Consider the following 18,603-nt stretch of genomic DNA (forward strand, 5'->3'; position numbering starts at 1 on the left):
TCACTTGTTACATGTATTCTGTAGTCCAAACAGGTGTGAGAGGTAACAGTTTTATCAAATGTGGATTACTTTAAAATTACATATTATACACAGGAAGATTTAAGGCCAGATAAATAGCTAAAAAGAATGGGTTGAACCTCTGGATTGTATCTGCTTCAGTAACAATTATGGAGCATCAGCTCATAATAAATTAATGGAACCCGGCCAGGACAACTTATTTCGAAAATTCTCTTTCTGCACATTTTAAAATGTGAACTTGCTTACTGTATACAGGGTTATTTTCGCCCCATGGTATTTTCGCCCTTTGACACTTGCAAACAATTTTGCCCCATTTTAAATTCGCCCAGTCATAGTTTTGTTTAAGAAATTATACTGTATTATTTGAGTTCGCCCCGTTTTAAATTCGCCCATATGAGGGTAGGGCAAAAGGGGGAAAAATAAAATGGGGGCGAATATTTCCCTGTATACAGTATTACTGTTATAAATTCTTCATGAAGTGTACATCATTTCAGTAGGCTTAATACTGGTACATTGTAGATATCAAAGTAAATAATGACTATGAAAATCTTTAAAACTTCTCCAATAACAATTTTATTTGAACTATAGTCTCTGTGGTCTGTATTTTTCAAGTGTTCTCCTCCATTTTGGGTACAAGATTTCTTGGGTATATGTTCTGCGGCATTATAGAACCACAGTGATATAAATTATCCAACCATAACCAATCACTGCTCTGATCCTGATCATTGATTTTATGCATTCTTTGTTTGTTGATAAAATCCTTGCCAATTGATGGTGGTGGTGTTATTTTTCATAACATTCAGTGGGTTCAATATGTGTTCTGACATTCCAATTTACATGTAGTTAATTTAAAAAATGCATAATTATTTATACAGTATATCATTTTTAAACTAAGAGGTAAAGATAACTGTTCAGGTATTTTGCAGAACAAATGATTTTCCCTAGTGGGTGTGAAAAATACATGTACATGTCATTGACTATAAAAGTAAATAAAGTTCATGACTACCAAAAAAAAAAAAGGAAAAATTTGAATTGATACTACAATTTGTTTGGAAAACCTTTTGTGAGCTTTTAATTAATACATTCATCCATTATGTCATATATCATCATACACACAACCATGTTTGCTTGAATACCGGATATAAATTTAAATCAATGTCCAGGCTCATTCATTCACAATGACTGTTATTTGAAATTTCCTCATACAGGTATTGTATAAGAGCATCAATTCTACTTCTGTCTTTTTGGGTTATTGCCTGAATTTTAAAAAGTGCTCCTGATGTATCTTCCAAAAGTTTCATGGAATTACCCTGAAAAGAAAAAAATATAATAAATGCTTTCTCTTTGGAAAACCCATACACATTTTTGAATTACTAGCAATATGTTCAATTCTTTAGATAAAATAGGTCAAATTTTGTGTTTTAAATACCAAATTATTCTATTGAATCAGTGAATGCTACACGATTATTATTCTTTTGAAAATATTGTTGAAAATATTGTCAGAATTTACCATATTTAGTTATCTGCTACTTAATTAATGTGATTGACATCATTTCCCCTTGCTCTCAAGATGACAAAACTTGCAAGGTTTATAATGATAGTAACTAAAGTACCCCGGTAAGAGGCATGTATCAGTGAAATACAATTTCTTAAACTATTCATAGAATAGATGCATTTATTACATTTTTACCCGTGAAATACTGTAATTTATTCATTGAATAAAAATGATATCCTGTCACAGTGTGAAAGGATATCAAAATGATATCCTGTCACAGTGTGACGAATATCAGAAGTGCGGTAAAACTCTCGATTTCCCTTCCCATAACGAAGATTGCTGAAAAAAAATCTTCCTTGGCCTAATATAAGATAGATGGAAATAAATAAACCATTCTGACAGCGAATAAAACTGTCAAAATTACCAAAAATATGTTGCCAAATTCATGTCTACAGTGTTTTCACCTCACTTAGCTATGACGTCTCAACCGCTCAACTATGACGTCACCAGCCTAAGACTGTATTACAAAAAGACAGAGGCAAGGGAAAAATCAAAGAATTTTTTTTTTTAAATGTAATAAACAGGAAATTCAATGTTTTGTAGTTGAATATGGAATTTATTTCACTCGTGAGACAGGATTTTTTGATATTCGCACTCGTGAAAATATCAAAAATCCTGTCCCACTCGTGAAATAAATTCCATATTCAACTACAAAGCATTGAATATCCTCTATATATTCATAATGAGGTTAATGTTATCTATGTGTAAGTACCATCTTTCAAATTTAAGGTTGTGCAAATTAATAATGACAATATGCTGGGATAAAATTTTCAGGATAAATACCAAGCTGTGTCCTCTAAAAGCTACCAAAATATCATTCTAGTTATCGATATTGCATTATGGCCCTCTTATCTAGAATCAGGACTCACCTTTGGGAAAGACAATAGTTTGAATCTCTCAGAGGGGTACATGATGGCACGATTGTCCCAGCTGATCCCTATTACTTTGTTTTTCAGTCTCTCATATACAGATGCCAGGTATAAAGTTATCTTCCTGCGTTCCAACAAAATCTTCATGTTTTCTGAGCTGGTGAAATCTAAGATATCCTGTAAAATCACCAATAATTATAGGAACTCTCCGAGAAATTGCATTGTTAAAAATAATTTTTCATTAATAGAAATTTTTTTTTGGTTATACAAGTTTATGGTAGTACATGTATACAATGTTTCTATGAAACATATATGCGTATACAACATGGAACTGCTTCAGTGTATCTATTCATTAATTAATGTAACTAAATACAGCTCATTTGCATTATATGTTTCTATCTGTAATTATTGACCATACTCAATGAAGTATACAGTAAATTGAAAAACTATCTTGGAGAATTAGAATTTCCCTTTAATTAATTTTCAGTGGTATACTAACAATTTCAGGAGAAAGCAATGGTAGAAATATCTGATTATTGTACTAACCTGTTCAGGTGAAAGCAATAGTAGGACATGCATGTGTATTTACCAGTTCAAGAAAGAACTGCTGTAGGACTAAATGGTTAACTAACCACTTCAGGAGAGAACTGTTGTAGGACTTTAGGATTGTGTAGTATTTACCATTTCTGGAGAGAGCAGCAGTAGGACTTTATGGCTATGTACTCTGTAGGGATAAGAAGCTGCCAGAGGTAGAACCAGAGCTGCCCGGGACTCTCTCTCTCTCCTCAGAATCTTCTGTAATGTAGCTTCATTGATAGACTTCACATCCATCAAGTATCTACAATCATATTATATATGTGAATTACTTCAGGATGACTGTCAACCTCATTAATATTCAAGCTTTATTCCTCTTTTTATGAGAAGTGTATATTACCTGTCACAGAAAAATGAGAAATTAATCTTAAATCATTATGAGTCTTTCTACAATGAGTTTTCAACTTTTAAAATCGATTTTCATAGTCATCTGAGTTTTTGAAAACTATTGAAATTTTAGTAAGAACATTTGTATTGTAATATCAAGTTTAGAGTAATGATTTACAAAGCTCTGAAACACTGAGAATGCTATCAGCAGGAAGTATCCATTTATAAAGTTGAATACAAAGTGTTGAAGAGAACAGATCAAATTCACATTGAAGGTCAATTTAAAAAAATTTTTTACTGTGGAATCAAGAAAACTTTTATGGGCCAATTTTGTAGATTGCGATAACTTTTCAGGTTCAAGGGGACATAATTTTGTGTATTAACTGATAACTACAACAGGATAATGACTCATTTTATAGAACGTTCATAACCCAGTATAATTTTGTTGAGGATGTAAATTCTTCGATGCAGGGTACCAACAAATTTCACAAATATTGAGCCACCGCAAAATCTTAGAAATCTAAGAATTCCACAATAGATGATTTGCCCTCATCACTTTGTATTTATTTATGATGTTACTGGAAATAGTACTACCGGTACTATGAACACTTTCTTGCCAACTGAACCAAATTCAAAAAAATTGAAAAGTATGGTCATGGACATAGGGAAGCTGAAGGTCAGAAGTTTTTGATTCAGTGCTTACTGAGCAGGTTCTGTTGTGTCCTTACTGTCGTAGATCATAACACCGATCTGTGTGTCTGTAAATCTCCCCTGTATGGACAGGATCAGCTCCAGTAGTACAGAGTCCAGGTCCTCCACACCCTCCAGGGACTCAGGGACAACCAGGACAATATCTACCGGGGTAGCACCGGGGTCAGAGGTCACTGTCAAATTGTAAATGAAAGACAGTCCAACCGCAGGGTACAAATACTAACTGACATAAAAATTAATAATACATGAAGATCATAACAATATACTTTGAATATGGGTTTTAATAAATTGCTGCCAAATATTGTCATCTATGACATTAATCAGCCAAAAAGTTAACCTGGGATAAAAATTTTAGATATATTGAACCTGTGTTCAAATTTATGTAGTACCGTATCAAAATGCTACACTTTACATAAATGTATTCAGTGACTTTCTAATTTCTGATATCTTAGTTTGTTAAAATTTTTGACAATATGATTTCAGTGCTTTGACACCAGATGACTTACTGGTGTGAGTATAGTTCTGGGTGACATTCTGGATTTTCCCTTCTTGATGACAGTATTTGGGTCCACCGAGAGCGTAGGCTGGGAGGAATTGACTGAGTTTCTGTAATATGACTCCCCGGGGGTCCCTCCAGTCTGTCCCCTCCTCAGAGTCCGGATTTCCCAGCAGTCCCAGCGTCTCGTTACTGAACTCAGGCGACAGCTCCACACGGCATTCATTATGAGGAATAAAGAAGGTCAGGTTAATGCCATGAGTTGTTTTTATATTTATTGTGTGGTTGTTGGGTTTGCTTATTTGTGCGTCTTTCTGGGTAGATGGTAGTGTGCCACTAGTGAGACAAAATACATACATGTACTTCATGATCAGACATAAAGGTGCATACCTAAACAATCTTTATTGAAATTTTTAAAAATGTTTTTAACCATGAAGATTAAATTCAGTTTATTTTAAAAAGACATCTCTAGGATTGATAAATAATACAGTAGATTTCTTATTTTTCGTGAGTACTTTATATCATGAACTGGGTCTTTAATGTCAAATCGCGAGAATTATAATTCGCGAATGGACGATTGATCAACAGAATTTACATAGATTTCAGCACCATAAAAATAAAAGCGAGTAATATTTTTTTGCGAGTGATGCTTCTCGCGAAATTACGTGATAATCAATTCTTCGCATATAATTAGGAATCTACAGTATACAGACTGTTATAGAACATGCAGTTATAAAGCATTTAATCACAATCTTGCTAGATAATTTCAATATTGGTAGTAAAGAAGATATAAATTTATAAACTGTATGCAGATACTTAAAATTTATCTCTGTCTTACACTGAAACATCACAATCTCCAAGGAATAATCTTCCATTGTTGTCCACGGTAACAAAACTGTCCACGGTAAACAGAGAAATTTCACTGACAGACATGACTACTGCAAACCTTCCGCGGTGGAAATCAGCTACTAACAGGTGTTTACACTCTAGCTTGTTCTCTGAAAATAAATAAATGTAAAGTAGTCTTTAAGTTTGTCTGCAAATCGTGATTACTATTTACTGTGTCTACCAAACTCTCACATGCATATTCACTCCAATACATGCACATACTTTTATTCTTTTTAAATATCAGGCATATTGTACAAATATATCATTACAAACTAGACCACATTTACATGTTTCCACAAATGAGACTGAATATAATTTTTAATTTGCTTGAGAATAAATACTGATATTTCAAGTCTGAGAAGTACCTGGAATTTGAAATGATTTCCCATCAAATGTTGTGATTTGTCTGAACCCCTGTATGATGGCTTTATGGTTTGAGGGCTGTGGAGGTTTCCTTCTCTTTAGTACAGATAAAACATCAGACAGGTACCTCTGACCAATGGTCTCCCTCCAATGCTATAAACATTCAAACAAATAATATGGTTATAACAGCAGGAATAACAAAACTGGTCATCATATATTTAGTTTAAAGTTTAGACCAAGGATAAAGTTTTCATGACAGATTGACAGAATGTTAGATGAATGAGATTTAATGTCCCCTCACTTTAATGGAAGCAGGAGACAAAAACACCTTTTAACTTACTAAAATTGTCTTCATCTTAAGTGGGAATGGCTGTACCCAGACTAGTTTGCCCTCCTTTAAGACCTCAAGGAATTTCCTGTTCAAGCTGTTTGTGGTCCCTAACAAAAGGCCAGGGGGGTTCTGGAGTGAATGTCCAATGATCTTTAGCAATTCAGCAATGTACACATCCAAGTGCCAAATAAATGCTGATCCTTAATTAAAAATAGGCACAATAAAATAGTTTATGAAGCAGTTTAATAAAAAAACAGCTAGGGTATAAACCAAGGTGATAGATTTTCTCCAGTTTATTAATATACACTGTAGATTATGATGTTGATCAGTTTTGGTACACTCACATACAAAGTTGTCCTGTAATATTTATTGTACTTTACCTGTTTCATTCTCAAAAATCAGTTTAGACTCTAATATACGTCTAACTGGACTAATAAGGGGAACAGTTTGCAGAAATGGCTCCAGGTGACTCTTGTAAAAAGTACTCACTGTCTATATAAAGAAACAAACATTCTTAAGTTGTAGTCTGTTACTAAATTCACAAGGAAAAAAGGTGAAATTTAGTCAGAAAAGTCCTTACCATGTTCAGAAAAGGGATTTCTTTATCTGGGAATGTCTTCCTAAGATTTGTCATCATTGTTTTGCTTGCTGAAATGAGAGCCTGCCCCACAAAGTGTACAGATGTCTTGATGGCCCTCAGCTGATGGAGTAGGGTTGTTTTATCTGTGGGCCAGGACAGATTGTGTGTGATCTGAGTCGACCCAGTCACTTCACTCTCCATAGTCAGGACACGGCTCACATTGGACTGTATAAAATATAAAAACAATCTCGATAAAATCAAAGGTTCCAACAAGTATCACAGTTTACTAAAACCCTAAATCCCCACTGAATACTGACCTATTCATTTACATAATGATACATCAAATCTGAAGTCTCATTAAACCATGGGAATAAAGGAGACTAATGCATATACACTTATACAGTGCTAATGCAATCAAATGAGAAGTGTCAATTAATTCAACATCTGATTTAATCATCATATAACAAAATTTTCTAACGGTAAACACATTTTATCATATCTTTAAATCAAAAAGAATTTATTTACCTGAACTTCTGAAGTCAGTGTTACATTAATATGTATGGGTGAGACAAACTGGACATCCACCACAAAGTTTTTGTTCCACTTGGAGAATTTACCCTGGATATCAAACTGTCCAACTTTCCAAGAATCAAACTTCCCAGCAATACCAAATGTCATATCCATCGGAATAAAAGAGATCTACAAAATAATTATCAATATGAATCCAGATTCCCACAATTTAATGTTGGGTACAAAAAAAAACTACCATTATAATGCTTCTTTATAAAAATCTCTGTTCATTATAAATTCAACACTTTTATTTCCAACAAGATGTGTTTGTGAAACACTATGCGCCCAGCGGCAACAAAGTTAAAAAAAAAAATATTTTAAGCATATAGGTCACAGTCAAGGTCACAAGGTAATTGATCTTGGTATCATTTGAAAGAACTTGATCAGTGAAGTATGCACACTAAATATGAAGTTTCTATCTCTTATAGTTAAAAAGTAATGGTGAAGGTTCAAAAAAACTATTTTTAGCATATAGGACACAATCAAGGTCACAAGGTCATTGACCTTGGTGTCATGTGAAAGGCTTAATTAGTGGTGTATGGATATGTCTCTATCTTTTATGGTTCAAAAGTTATGGCGAAGGTTAAAGTTCGCAGAAAAAATTATTTTTAGCATAAAGGTAACAGTCAAGGTCACAAGGTCATTGAACTTGGTGTCATTTAAAAGAGCTTAATTATTCAATTATGCATACCAAATATGAAGTCTCTCTCATTCATGGTTCAAAAGTTATGGCGAAGGTTAAAGTTTGCAGACAAACAGACAAACAGATAAACAGACAAACAGAACAAAAACAATATACGCCTCGGATCTTTCGATCCGGGCGCATAAAAACCTTAATAATCATGCAATCTTTGAATGCTTCAACAAAATTGATTGAATCTGTGTCAGATTATATATTGTTATTACATGTTGTATTAAGTTTCGGCTAATCTTACTTTCACCATTTTCTATGCACCTAACCTTATATTCAATATCCCAGCTCGGCTTACTGAGTTTACTAACCTGATCTCTCCTCTCTATCATTATTTTCAATCTTTTCTGCTTACCTCACATTTAACGACTTCATCTCAGCTTTACCTTGTTATAAACTTTCTTTACTCAGTTTAACCCGCATTCCAAAGCTTCCCCCTTCTTACTTCACTATAAGCAATTCCTGCTCTACCTAGAGTCCTAGTTCTGCTTACCTTGCTTTGAATGGTTCCGCTGTGATTGAGGAATGCTTTGGAATGGTTTCCTTTGATTGTAATATTGTGTCTGGATGTCCAGTATGAGTTGGAGTATCCCAAGATAATATCCACAAGGTATTCCTGCGATTGATCAGTTGAATTAAGAACTACAGTATCTGTAATAAGAAAAAAAAATCAATTACCATTAATGTATTCTAATACTGTGTATTATTTTATGCCCTTTTAATGAAAGACTATTTATATACATTATAAATGAAGGATTCAAACAAAAATACTTTGAAAATTCTATTTAATATACACTGAAGTTGTCTTGTTAGAAACATAGAGACAATGCCCCTACAGGGCAAGGAGAAATTATTCAATCAATTGACACATAATGTCAATAGTTGCTTAATAATGAACTATAAGTTGTCTAGAACATGAATGATACTTTACTGTCTGTCTGATAGTCGAGGAGCTTCCATGGAGTAACTTGGTGGGCTCTGAATATCACTGTCACAGTCTCGTTTTTCTTCTTCTGATCTTGTAGCTTCCATTCTTGTTTTTTCAGTGAGATTTGATTGGACATGTTGAAATTCCAACTGGGTTGCACAGTATTTGTAATATTTAAGGAAGAACTTAATTCACAATCTTCAAAATAAATCTGTTTGGCAAATAAGTTGATATCTGCAGTAACAGATGCATCTAAGTCCTCTCTGGAGACATCAAATTCCTTCTGTCTTCCATACAGTAAACTTGAGTTGAACCAATGCCTACAAATTTCAAAATTTTGTTAAAACTAAATCTATATATTTAGTAATTCTTTGAATTTGATCAATATTAACCATCTCAAAGATGAATTAAATATCAAATATCAGAGATATATCAAAGTAAGCTGACAGGCCTAACAGTTCAGTCAAACCTGGGTATCAGAGATATCTCAAAGTAAACTGACAGACCTAACAGTACAGTCAAACCTGGGTATCAGAGATATCTCAAAGTAAACTGACAGACCTAACAGTACAGTCAAACCTGGGTATTAGAGATATCTCAAAGTAAACTGACAGACCTAACAGTACAGTCAAACCTGGGTATTGGAGATATCACAAAGTAAATTGAAAGACCTAACAGTACAGTCAAACCTTGATATCAGATATCTCAAAGTAAACTGACAGACCTAACAGTACAGTCAAACCTTGGTATTAGAGATATCTCAAAGTAAACTGACAGACCTAACAGTACAGTCAAACCTGGGTATTAGAGATATCTCAAAGTAAACTGACAGACCTCAAAGTAAACTGAGTTTAACTGACAGACCTAACAGTACAGTCAAACCTGGGTATCAGAGATATCTCAAAGTAAACTGACAGACCCTAACAGTACAGTACAGTCAAACCTGGGTATCAGAGATATCTCAAAGTAAACTGACAGACCTAACAGTACAGTCAAACCTGGGTATTAGAGATATCTCAAAGTAAACTGACAGACCTAACAGTGCAGTCAAACCTGGGTATCAGAGATATCTCAAAGTAAACTGACAGACCTAACAGTACAGTCAAACCTGGGTATCAGAGATATCTCAAAGTAAACTGACAGACCTAACAGTGCAGTCAAACCTGGGTATCAGAGATATCTCAAAGTAAACTGACAGACCTAACAGTACAGTCAAACCTGGGTATCAGAGATATCTCAAAGTAATCTGACAGACCTAACAGTACAGTCAAACCTGGGTATCAGAGATATCTCAAAGTAAACTGACAGACCTAACAGTGCAGTCAAACCTGGGTATCAGAGATATCTCAAAGTAAACTGACAGACCTAACAGTACAGTCAAACCTGGGTATCAGAGCTATCTCAAAGTAAACTGACAGACCTAACAGTACAGTCAAACCTGGGTATCAGAGATATCTCAAAGTAAGCTGACAGACCTAACAGTACACACAAATCTGGGTATCAGAGACATCTCACAGTAAGCTGACAGACCTAACAGTACAGTCAAACCTGGGTATCAGAGATATCTCAAAGTAAACTGACAGACCTAACAGTACAGTCAAACCTGGGTATCAGAGCTATCTCAATGTAAACTGACAGACCTAACAGTGCAGTCAAACCTGGGTATCAGAGATATCTCAAAGTAAACTGACAGACCTAACAGTACAGTCAAACCTGGGTATCAGAGCTATCTCAATGTAAACTGACAGACCTAACAGTGCAGTCAAACCTGGGTATCAGAGCTATCTCAAAGTAAACTGACAGACCTAACAGTTCAGTCAAACCTGGGTATCAGAGATATCTCAAAGTAAACTGACAGACCTAACAGTACAGTCAAACCTTGATATCAGAGATATCTCAAAGTAAACTGACAGACCTCACAGTGCAGTCAAACCTGAGTATTAGAGATATCTCAAAGTAAACTGACAGACCTAACAGTACAGTCAAACCTTGGTATTAGAGATATCTCAAAGTAAACTGACAGACCTAACAGTACAGTCAAACCTGGGCATTAGAGATATCTCAAAGTAAACTGACAGACCTAAAAGTACAGTCAAACCTAGGTATCAGAGATATCTCAAAGTAAACTGACAGACCTAAGAGTGCAGTCAAACCTGGGTATTAGAGATATCTCAAAGTAAACTGACAGACCTAACAGTACAGTCAAACCTTGGTATTAGAGATATCACAAAGTAAACTGACAGACCTAACAGTACAGTCAAACCTTGATATCAGATATCTCAAAGTAAACTGACAGAGCTAACAGTACAGTCAAACCTTGGTATTAGAGATATCTCAAAGTAAACTGACAGACCTAACAGTACAGTCAAACCTGGGTATTAGAGATATCTCAAAGTGAACTGACAGACCTAACAGTACAGTCAAACCTGGGTATTAGAGATATCTCAAAGTAAACTGAGTTTAACTGACAGACCTAACAGTACAGTCAAACCTTGATATCGGAGATATCTCAAAGTAAACTGACAGACCTAACAGTACAGTCAAACCTGGGTATCAGAGATATCTCAAAGTAAACTGACAGACCTAACAGTACAGTCAAACCTGGGTATTAGAGATATCTCAAAGTGAACTGACAGACCTAACAGTACAGTCAAACCTGGGTATCAGAGATATCTCAAAGTAAACTGACAGACCTAACAGTACAGTCAAACCTGGGTATCAGAGATATCTCATAGTAAACTGACAGACCTTACAGTACACTCAAACCTTGATGTCAGAGATATCTCACAGTAAGCTGACAGGCCTTACAGTACTGTCAAACCTTTGTATCTCAAACTCATGCAATGAGGAAAGGAAAAGCAAGGATATCTGGGGATTTGAGATAATGAGGGTAAAGAATATAAAAACAGTGGTTGGAACTTTCAACTCATTTCGACATACTGGTAAGTAAGGTATTTGAGATATTAATGATTGACATAGAGAAATTCCACTGCAATTACCAAACAAAACAAGAGGCCCACAGGCCTTATAGGTCACCTGAGTATCATGTAACAACTTTCCAACAATTGAATTTGGTTCGTGTTTTAAACCAGAGGCTATGAAATTCACAATTTTGAAAGAGGCACCATTGCTTATCATAATTATACACTTAGCCTGCTTACTCTAGTTACTAAATACTAGTGTTGGCAAATCGGACGATTTTTAGTAACCGGTTACTCGCTTCATCTTCCGATCGAGTACCCGGTTACTCGGATGATTTTTGGTAAAAGTATCAATAACTATTATTTATCTATTATTTTATACTTATTGGTAGTAGTAATGCACAAACATATTGTATAGAGACGTTATACTTACAATACACACATACGATATCGTCAAAGATTTACGATTTTAAAATAAAGAAAATTAATAGGGAATTCACACACAAAGACAAATAAATACGTCAACGTCAATCACCAGTTTACACTTTCTTTTTCACCCCCAGAAATATATAGCAATCAAGGATAATAATTATTTACATACTCCATAATAAATAGTTAAATGTGGGATTTGAGATAAATCACTGGCTTAAAGAATATAAAAACAGGGATTGGAACTTTCAACTCAGCTGTTTTTCCTTTGTTACAACTCGACAAGCTTATTACTGGTAAGTCAAATGCGGTATTTGAGATATTAATATGTATACATAGCAAGAAATATCAATTATGCAAGTTACTAATCAAAACAATTTGATTCACTACAACCATGCACTTATAGGTCTAACGGTATCATTAACAATCCAAGGGAAATTGAATTTGTTTACATTTATAAATTATAAAACATTTATATTCATGCGCTTACTATGAAATTTAATTTTGAGTAAGAGGCACCATTAACCGATATCATAATTATACACTTAGCCTGCTTACTCTAGTGCCAACACTACTAAATACCAAGAGGTAGATCAGAGTAACAGAGAAAATGCAATTCCACTTTTTAACCAGTTATGCATCCCATCCCAAAAGAAACCACTGACCCAGATGGGGCCAGATATTTCAAAATTTTGGAAATTTTATCATAAATTTTATTTCATCATAAATGGTTGATTAATACCAAAGAGCAGATTTTAATGCATTAATTTATTTTCAGACTATGAACCCCCCCCCCCCATACCCCTGACCCAGGGGCATGAAATTAACCATTTTGATAGATGCACCTTTCTTTGTCATAAATATATATACTTAGATCATTGGCATAATACCTAGGAGCAAAGGAAAAAGATTTTCAAAGAATTAATGTATTTTCGCTACATAATTAAAAGAGCCCCCCCCCCCCCCCACCAAAAGACAAAACCCCTAACCCAGGGGCCATGAAATTCATAATCTTGGAAGAGGCACTCTTGCTCATCATAACTATCAGTATGCACTTAGTTTAATTAATACCCAGGAGCAGAGAAGAAGATTTTCAAATAATTAATGTATTTTCACTATATAATAGGGCTGGGGAAAAATATCGATATTTCGGTATATTGCAATACAATGACAAAAAATTTCGTATTGCAATAGGTTTTTGTAATATCGATATACAGGCAAAATACTTAGACTAAGGAATTTTATCATTAAATGTAAAAATAAATGGAAGAAAGGTTTGTTATGAAGACAAAAAGTACAACAGTAGCTGTTTTGTGGGTGTATTTTAGAGCATAACTTAAAAAGAATTAACAAGATTTTTTTTTTCTTTTGGTTACTGATCATAGTTATGTACATTCTGCATATAAATGAAAGGTAAATTAATAAGAAAATGCCATTTTATTTTCGTTGAAAATATTGCAATACATATCGCAATACAGTTTAAAATATCACAATATATGGCAATACAAAATCTTTGGCCATTACCCAGCCCTACTATATAATCAATAGAGTCCTTCCCTAACACCGGAACCCCCGATCCTGGGGCCATAAAATTCAATATTTTGGAAGTGGCACTTTTGCTCATCATAACTATGTACTTCGTTAGTTTATTTGATATCAGGAGCAGAGAAAAAGATTTTCATAAAAATAATGCATTTTCACTATATAATCTATATAGCCCAGCCCTAGCACTAGAACCCTGACTCTGGGGCCATAAATTTCACAATTTTTATAGAGGACTCAATGCTCATTACATTCATGCAAACAGTTTGACAGCTTGATGTCCAGGAGTAAAGAAGATCTTTAAAGATTTCATTAATTTTGGTGGTTTTGGCCCCAACCTTCAGGCCCCAGGGGGCGGGGACAATAAAATTCATAATTTTTGTCCCCCTTCACCCATAGATGCTGTATACCAAATATGGTTGAAATTGGTTCAGTGGTTTCAGAGAAGAAGCTGAAAATGTTCAAATGTTAACACATGACAGACGAAGACGAATGAAAATGGATAGCAATAGGTCACCTGAGTGACTCAGGTGACCTAATAAAAAAAGGGAGGGAAATGGGAGAATTCCCCCTCTTCCACACTGAAATCAGTTTTTCAAATCTTTTTTCTGATAAAGTCCTACCTGCTGTTAAAAAAAGTGTTTCTGATCAGTTTTCCAATAGACCCATTACCAATCAAGTACACATAGTTGTCACAGGAGGGGTACACAAAGATAAGTGTGTAGTCTAAGTTTGTTGCAGGGCCCTGTTGTAAAATCAGAGGAGTTCTCCTGGATGTCAGATTTGCCTTCATTCTCCACTTCTGTTTACGTAATATTCCAGACCATTCACACTCTGAGTATGGCCCATCACCATCTTGTCCATATGTGCTTGATTTTGATTTTAAATTCTATGAAAAGGAGTATATATACATGTAAATGAACAGTATATCCAAAATATTTTCATTATATTTATTAAAATATCTAAGAATAAAGTTAAAAATAAAACAATTTAATGCTATTTCTTTCTAACTACATATATTACTTACAATACCACATATATCACTTATACAAGTATTATTGAGACACTATATTGTTTCTTTTATAACAAAAATTATTATGGGTACAAGAAAATCTAATAAAATAAGGAATTTCTTATTTGATGTAAACATAGTATATTTACCTTGGAGTTGTGTAGGTCTGCAGAATTAAACAGTTTATAGAACACATCTATATCTGCTCCTATATTTTGAGACAGACTGATATGGCTTGAGACATTCACAATGTATCTGCCTTTCTGTTCCAGCAGTATGTTACACTGATATCCAGAATTCTTTGCTTCATCAGGCTTTTCTATCTTGGCATTTATCATAAAATTAACCTATTCATAAAATAAAAAATTCGGGGATAATAGGAAACATATTTATGTTTTTCTTGTAAATAGCGAGGAAATTAAAAACAAAAAAGTGCATGTATACGAATCATGTTGAAAAATAAGTCCATTGGCCTGAAAATCATTAGGCCAATCTTTATTTGTTATCTATTCTTATCTAGACTACCTATTTCTAAAACCTAAGAGCTCTAACGCATAATTACCTGGTCCGAATGAAAATATTTATATAATTCGTGGATTATTTTGCTTTCTTAAATATTTTCTTTTTAGTTTTTCTTCTTTCTGTAGACTTATCTGCTCAATGGATCAATGTTTGAAAAAATTCATTATGCATTTTATCAGATTGTTAGACAATAAGAACTGAAGCAGCTACTGGAATCACAATGACACATGTACCTGTTGTTGATGCTGTCTGAGGAATGAGACATCTGCTGAAATATCAAAAAGTGTGTCATTGTTTTCTTCTCTGTATTCTACTTCAACTTCTTGACCTAAACATAAAAATATGAACCTGGTTGTCTTCATATTTTTCAGATTTTGAAATATTAGTACAATGACATGTGACATAAGATATTTGTATTTAGTGATGACATAACTATATCACGATTTCTGGAAAAAAAAAGCTCTCATATGAAAAATATTTAAATTCCATCATTTTTTATATTAAGTGTGCTGAAGGTTTTGTCTAGGGATAACAGTATTAGTTACTTAGTAACAAGTTGTATTTAACACATGAATGATTTAATAGTTAGTAACAAGTTGTGTTTTTGAATTTGTAACATGTTATGTTTGGAATAGCATTAGTTAGTAACAAGTTGTGTTTGTCTTGAGATGGAATAATATTAAAAGTTAGTAACAAGTTGTGTTTGTCTAGGGATGGAATAGCATTAGTAAGTAATGTCATATTTGTCTAGGGATGGAATAGCATTAGTTAGTAACAAGTTGTTTCTGTTTAAGGATGGAATAGCATTAGTTAGTAACAAATTGTGTTTGTCTAGGGATGGAATAACATTAGTTAGTAACAAGTTATGAGTACATGTACAAGAACTAAATGTCAACTAAATGGATTACCTGGATATCCTAAGTGAATAGTGTAATTTCTTATTGAAGTTTCATTTTTATTGAAATCACTTAATTCCATTTCAATAAATACATCAGTTCTGTCTAGATTCTTTGATGCATATTTTGTGTTGAAGTGCAGTGGATATAGGGAGGGCCAAGCCTTAGTGCTGAAGCAGAAAAGTATTATAGTCTCAAAAATAAATGAAAAAGAGTCAAATTTCTACAAAATTTCTCATCAAAACTGTTGTCTAATCCAGCGATTTTCTATAGAACCAGGTGTTCAAATTAAACAAGTTTTACTGTAATATAATTTAATTGTAGGTTTTAAGTTGCAGTGGACTTTAAGAAAAATTACCAAATTGTATTGTAAAGATCAAAGAAGGTATCCACATTAAATCCTACTCACCAGAACAGTTTTCTCTGTAGCTTCCTGTATATATGATCATGATTGTATCTTATTTTATCCCAGATGAAGTTGACTTCAAACTCCGGAGCACTTATTTCAATAGAGCTGTTTCTGGTCAATGTTCCTCCTACATCACTACCGGTAAATGTTTCCTGTATTTGAAAAAAAAAAGAAAAAAGTTCAGGCCATTCGTTTCTCAAGTGCTGAGCATGCCTGAATAAATACAAAGTGTGATATTTGATTGATTGATTGTTTGTTGTTTAACATCCCTCTCAAGAATTTTTCACTCATATGGAGAAGCCACCATTTGCAAGTGGAGAGATACAAATTTCGTCGTATACTTGGCACTCGGGGCTATTGAGCAGTGATGATCTTTTTTTGTGCCAGCACCTACTGCAACACAGGACCTTGGTTTTATACGGTCTCATCGAAGGACAGTCTCCATGCCCCTCATTAAAGATCTACTCCTTACTTAGCTGCAGAACTGTGAACTGTAGCTCTCTGCTTGAGAAAAAATTTGGACAGATAAAGCAGAACTATAGATCCAAGCATTGTAAAAACCTTCAATCTATGCCGACCATTTTCTATTCGTCGCTCACTTTGGGTATTTTTTCTTGTATTTTATACTTTCCTCAGCTTTAAAAATGGTATATAATAATTAATTATACATTTAACTTCATTCCTGATAATTTACTTACCCTTCAATGCTAACAAATGACTGTTTGTGGTTACGGACATCGAAATGGAACTCTTTTAAACCAACATTACAAAACTATTTACAGAACTGTTGCAGACCATTAAAAGGTAAATAAAGTATCAAAAATAAGAGTTAAATATATGATTAATTATAGGTTACCATTCTAAAAGCCAGAGAAAGCTTAAACTACAGGAAATAAATACCTATAGTAGCTACAAAAAATCGTCTGCATAAATTGAGGGTTTTTACAATGCTTGGATCTGTAGCTCTCTGTTTTACCTGTTCGAATTTTCTCAAGCAGAGAGCTACAGTTCTGCAGCTACTCCTTACTCTACAAATGTAGAGCAGATGCTCTAACCACTGCGCCACGCAGGCGACAGTGAGATTTGTATTAGGATACAAAGTCTAGTGGGAATATTTGGAACAAAATGTAGGAACCATTTGGAATTCTACCTCAACCTTCCATGTAAACAAATGCAAATATATCTATTCATCAATCCAGATCAGTTAAAACTGTGGGTTGAGAAAGTTTGATTTTTTGACAAATATTTCCTGAATATAAAGAGATGAGTGCTGTAGCAAAAGCAAACAAAATTTCTTAGAAAACCTTTACCATATACCGATACTGATTTGAAACCTGTTTTCATTTTTATTCATGATACACATTAGCCTAAATGGATATATTTTATAACCAACTATTGTCAAAACTTATTTCTTTTTACCTCCATAATAAGCCCATACAAAGGATGTCCCTTGCTATACACACGTAGTCCTTTGACTCTTTTATTCAACCTCATATTATTTGCTCTGTCATTCTCATTTATGGCATCAAAGGAAAGATTTTTGCTTGATGTAACAAGATGCGCAGAAAATGAATAGTCTGCCATTTTCAGGTTTGTCAAAGTGAAGTTTAGTTTTTGATTTTCGTGACCACCTAAAAATGAAAACATTTTTAAGAAATATATTGTGACATATTGATACTTTTAAAAAAATAAAGTAAGTCATTTTTTATATTATTAAGACTGTCTTTAGATTGTATCTTAGCTAATTTTTTTTTATATCACTTCTTTTTAGACAAATAACGCTAGATAATTTTGCTCCAAAGGGACATAGTCACTAGACTACAGGCACTATATTGTTTCTAATCCTATAGGATTAAGGTTAGTTTTAATTCTTAGACAAAATGGTTATTATGATAATATCTGTATATTTCAATTCTACATAAGAATTTGATCCCCAACAGAGCTGCCACAT

At 33.9% G+C, this 18,603-nt stretch overlaps 1 protein-coding gene across 1 annotated transcript in view; it reads right to left on the minus strand.

Annotated features, from left to right (window-relative positions):
* Positions 1–567: 567 nt before the first annotated feature.
* Positions 568–18,603, minus strand: part of LOC134232900 (uncharacterized) — a 47,228-nt gene continuing 29,192 nt past the window's right edge. Inside the window, exons 22-40 of the mRNA XM_062714895.1 lie at positions 18,072–18,283; positions 16,653–16,804; positions 16,256–16,413; positions 15,581–15,675; positions 14,975–15,172; positions 14,437–14,702; positions 8,925–9,241; positions 8,487–8,644; positions 7,258–7,431; positions 6,733–6,957; positions 6,533–6,644; positions 6,162–6,352; positions 5,824–5,974; positions 5,409–5,568; positions 4,581–4,906; positions 4,067–4,247; positions 3,124–3,280; positions 2,443–2,619; positions 568–1,328 (exon numbers count right to left, since the gene is read on the minus strand). Coding sequence (XP_062570879.1) covers positions 1,188–1,328; positions 2,443–2,619; positions 3,124–3,280; positions 4,067–4,247; positions 4,581–4,906; positions 5,409–5,568; positions 5,824–5,974; positions 6,162–6,352; positions 6,533–6,644; positions 6,733–6,957; positions 7,258–7,431; positions 8,487–8,644; positions 8,925–9,241; positions 14,437–14,702; positions 14,975–15,172; positions 15,581–15,675; positions 16,256–16,413; positions 16,653–16,804; positions 18,072–18,283 — 3,551 coding nt within the window. The 3' untranslated portion in view covers positions 568–1,187. The remainder of the gene's footprint in view (positions 1,329–2,442; positions 2,620–3,123; positions 3,281–4,066; positions 4,248–4,580; positions 4,907–5,408; positions 5,569–5,823; positions 5,975–6,161; positions 6,353–6,532; positions 6,645–6,732; positions 6,958–7,257; positions 7,432–8,486; positions 8,645–8,924; positions 9,242–14,436; positions 14,703–14,974; positions 15,173–15,580; positions 15,676–16,255; positions 16,414–16,652; positions 16,805–18,071; positions 18,284–18,603) is intronic.

Source organism: Saccostrea cucullata, unplaced genomic scaffold, assembly GCF_032062105.1.
Source record: "Saccostrea cucullata isolate Sc308-1 unplaced genomic scaffold, CSIRO_AGI_Scuc_v1 ctg52, whole genome shotgun sequence".
In the NCBI taxonomy this organism is placed as follows: Eukaryota; Metazoa; Mollusca; class Bivalvia; order Ostreida; family Ostreidae; genus Saccostrea; species Saccostrea cuccullata.